At 50.1% G+C, this 3,665-nt stretch overlaps 1 protein-coding gene across 1 annotated transcript; it reads right to left on the bottom strand.

Moving 5' to 3' along the window:
• Positions 1-1,069: 1,069 nt before the first annotated feature.
• Positions 1,070-2,592, bottom strand: LOC119341342 (peroxidase 47-like). The gene is made up of 2 exons (XM_037613222.1): positions 2,284-2,592; positions 1,070-2,194 (listed from the first exon to the last, which is right to left on the bottom strand). The coding sequence occupies exons 1-2, from the start codon at positions 2,500-2,502 to the stop codon at positions 1,445-1,447; spliced, it is 969 nt and encodes a 322-aa protein (XP_037469119.1). The 5' UTR covers positions 2,503-2,592; the 3' UTR covers positions 1,070-1,444.
• Positions 2,593-3,665: the final 1,073 nt, after the last annotated feature.

The raw sequence follows: 3,665 nt of genomic DNA on the forward strand, positions 1-3,665 counted from the left end.
AAGGAGGAAGGAGAGGCGAGCGGGGGGAGCCGCCCCGGCCGCCCCCCGGGGAGGCGGCGCGGGCGCGGGGTCGGGGGAGGGAAGGGGAGGAGCTCGAGGACACTCAAGTCGTCAGCTCTGCGGTTGGTCATCGACCGGGAATCGAGCGAAACGGCCAGGAAAGAGACCCTGGCGTCTGGGCTAAGCGCCCACGTTATAGATGCCCTAAGATAAAAGTGATCTTGATCAAATTCCAAATAAGGGAGCGAGGCCCACTACTACCAAACCTGAATCTAGGCGTTTGCCATGGTCTCCCCCGCCTCAGAATTTCATCAGAGGGTGCATTTACTAGCCACGATGGACAAGGAGCGACGGCTGCGGTATGCCGTGATCATGATTTAAACTATCTGGTGTCATTTTGTTAATAATACAACCAACAGTCATCTATAAAGAGTTGACATCTCATCTAGAGCCAAGCTTATAGCCGGCATGTACTATTGTAAGTTTTAAATTTGCACTATTTTATTACTAGTTGGCCCACCTTACATCCTCACAAAGTGTCTTGGGTCTCGTGTTGCAGCTGATTACCAGTCAAGAGTCCGTTTCTCTTCTCTCTCCTCCAACTAAGCAAAGATATAATATTTTATTTCTTATAGCCTGCTTATGTCATCAATGAAGTCACCGATGTTGCAGTTCTCGAGGCTATGTCATGGCGCGAACCTCAAGCTTTAGCTTTCTGATCTAATGGCGACCCACACTCTAATTTCTTCTGATAGCAGTTCAGTTATACATTGAAGCCAACTCGGGAGGAGTTCACGCAACTGCGATTAAGGAGTTGAATGCCAGAAAGAATGATTCCGAAGAATGCCGGTTTATCAATGAAAATAGGCTTAATTTCTTTGAAGCCGATAGTTTAGCTAAATTTTCTTTGTATCTTGATTTTGGTAGGCATATGTGGCTTGGTGATCCACATGATTCTATAACAATCCCTCTAAACATCGTTGTGAAATGCGGCGAGATTTTCTAAAATAAAAGATAAAAGTCTGCTCATTTTTCATAAGGAAGAACAAAAGAAGTTGACTCCAACTCATGGTTGCATATGTGAGTACATATATTGTGTGATATGTATTGTATTACACGACTCCTAGTACATGAACTACTACTACATTAAATGTCCTGTATTACAGTATATTCGCTTCATTCCACCTTTTTACATGCTGGACATGTTAGTGCATACTGCCATGCACATTTATTGGCAAATCTCACAACGCAACACCTTCACAAGTTTATAGAAGTACTGTTACACACACACACACACACACACACACACACACACACACACACACACACACACGACAATACACTAGTTGCTGTACCTTATTACTGTGTTCCTGTGGTTATTGTGCCATTTCCGTCGAGCTAATTGATTTTTCATGACGTCGACGCAAGTGCATGCATGCTTAGTTTACCAGCTGGGCTTGTTGACGACCCTGCATGATTTCCTGACCTCGCCGCGGTCACCCTCCTTGAGGTCGATCTGCCCCATCTTCCCCATCCCCTGCGCGAACGCGTAGAAGAAGTAGCCCTGGTTCATGGCGAACATGTTCACCAGCCGCTGCGTCTCCGGCGACTCGTACAGCGTCTGGTCCGAGCTCAGCAGGCCCCTCCGCTGCTGCAGCTCCTTGAAGTAGACGCCGTCGAAGGCCGTGCTCGTCCGGTCGAACGTCGCCGACGCCGAGTCCCCGCCCTTGCTGCACGTGGCCGCCAGCGACGACGCGAACCCGGCGTCCAGCGTGGACGCCTCGAACTTGAGGCGGGGCGTGAACGACGGGCAGTGCGCCACGCCCAGGGTGTGCCCGCCGGAGAGCGCCACCATGTCCTGCACGTTGAAGCCGTGGGTGCCGAAGAGGGTGATGAGCGCCGAGGCGTTGAGGAACGGCGACGGGAGCGCGGTCAGCGTGTCGGTGTCGACGGAGCGTCTCCCGTCGCGCCGGCCCTGGGGCACGTCGTAGTAGGGGCCGCCGACCATGAGCACGGCGTCCCTGGCGGCCAGCGCGAGGATGTCGGCGCAGGTGACGACGCCGGGGCACTGAGCCTCGAGGGTGTCCTTGATCTTGTCGATCACCTCGAACCCGCGCAGGCTCTTGTTCGCCAGCGCGTCCTTCTCCGCCTTGCTGCCCGGCGCCGCGTCCAGAAGCACGGACGCGTCGCATCCCTGCACGCCATGGGTCGATGAACCATCATCAAATTAAATGGACAGCGAGCATAGATGAAGCGTGCACCATGAGATCCAGCAATACGTACCTGGACGAAGCAGTCATGGAAGTGGAGCCGAAGGAGGCCGGCGGCGAGGGTGGGGTCGCCCATGACGGCCTCACTCACGACGCTCCGGACGATGTACTCGGCGAACGGGCAGTTCATGCCGTAGTAGTCCATGCTGAGCGCGGCGACGCCGGGCCCCGCCAGGGCCACGGCCACCTCGACGAGGATCAAGAGCTTCACAAGGTTCTTGACAGCACCCATCTTAATTGGCTCAGTGATCGACGCTAACTTGCTAAGTACTGTGCTCGAGCGATCGATGACAGGAACAACAAGAAGAAGAGACGAGTGAGCGCTGAGCACACATGCTATAGGAGTGCAGCGTGAGCCGGTATTTATAGCCGTAGCATGCATGTACGTGCATGATTGATTGGGTTGTGTTGTGTGTGACCTAGAGTAGCACTAGTTTAACGTATGTAATGGAACATAGTGCAGTACATGGATGAACCCAAAAACAGGGCACTACTAAGAATAGTGAGATGTTCTGCCTAAGTCAAAAATCTCTCAGACTCGACCGGTCACCAATTCACCATGCATGCGCTAGTGGTACGAGTATAGTACTGTTCAGTTTTTACGTCCAGCCGGATCCCAAAATACTTAAGCGGGTAATTCTCAAAATAAAATAAAAAATACAAGCGGATATCCACCGTATTTTTTCATCCAATGGTCGCTGCATTTTAATTTGCACATATATTGACATAACTATAATTATATTTAATATAACAAGTTTTAGACAATTATAGGGCACATCAACAAAGAACAGAACATAACAAATTATTTGCTATGGCAATGTTGTGTAGATATAGGCTCTTGAACGAGACATCAGACTGACAACCAAAACTTTTTTGCTTTAGCTATTCCTCAATGTTGCCTGATATTTTCTAAAAAAAATCAGTCATTTTTTCACAGCTAGAGTACTCTACCAATTTCCCAGCTAAGCACAAAATGTGCCAACATAACAACACCCTCAAGAGGGTGGTACACGGGAACTATGCTTCGGTCCGGACCTCTGCTCATGATGCGGACCCAAAACTAGTCGAGTGCGTGATGACGGACGTTCGACACGTGGAGGGAGATCCTCTCCACCCTTGATCACCGAGCGGCCCGGTTGGAGATATAAAATCCTTCCCTCGCCCCATTCTTTACCTAGATACGACCCTCTCCCATTCCTGGACAGTGCCAAAAAAAGCCTAGACCTAGTCCTCCGCCTTCCTTCCAGTGGGAAGGGAAGGTTCGAGTCAACCCCGTAGTTATTTCAGAAAAATGACCCCTATGACCCGCTTAATGGGAATTGGATCCTTTATGGTATTAAGAAAGAAAATTGGAAATTGTCTCCTGGCTTACTAGCAAGTATATCTTACAAGTTA

The sequence above is a fragment of the Triticum dicoccoides genome, chromosome 7B (genome assembly GCF_002162155.2).
Source record: "Triticum dicoccoides isolate Atlit2015 ecotype Zavitan chromosome 7B, WEW_v2.0, whole genome shotgun sequence".
NCBI lineage: Eukaryota > Viridiplantae > Streptophyta > Magnoliopsida > Poales > Poaceae > Triticum > Triticum dicoccoides.

What these genes read in the sequence shown, in the direction of transcription:
- LOC119341342 (XM_037613222.1), bottom strand. Translation starts at nt 2,502, where the DNA reads ATGGGTGCTGTCAAGAACCTTGTGAAGCTCTTGATCCTCGTCGAGGTG. An exon ending in TCCATGACTGCTTCGTCCAG is followed by an intron (nt 2,195 to 2,283) that starts GTACGTATTGCT and finishes CATGGCGTGCAG; the next exon opens with GGATGCGACGCGTCCGTGCT.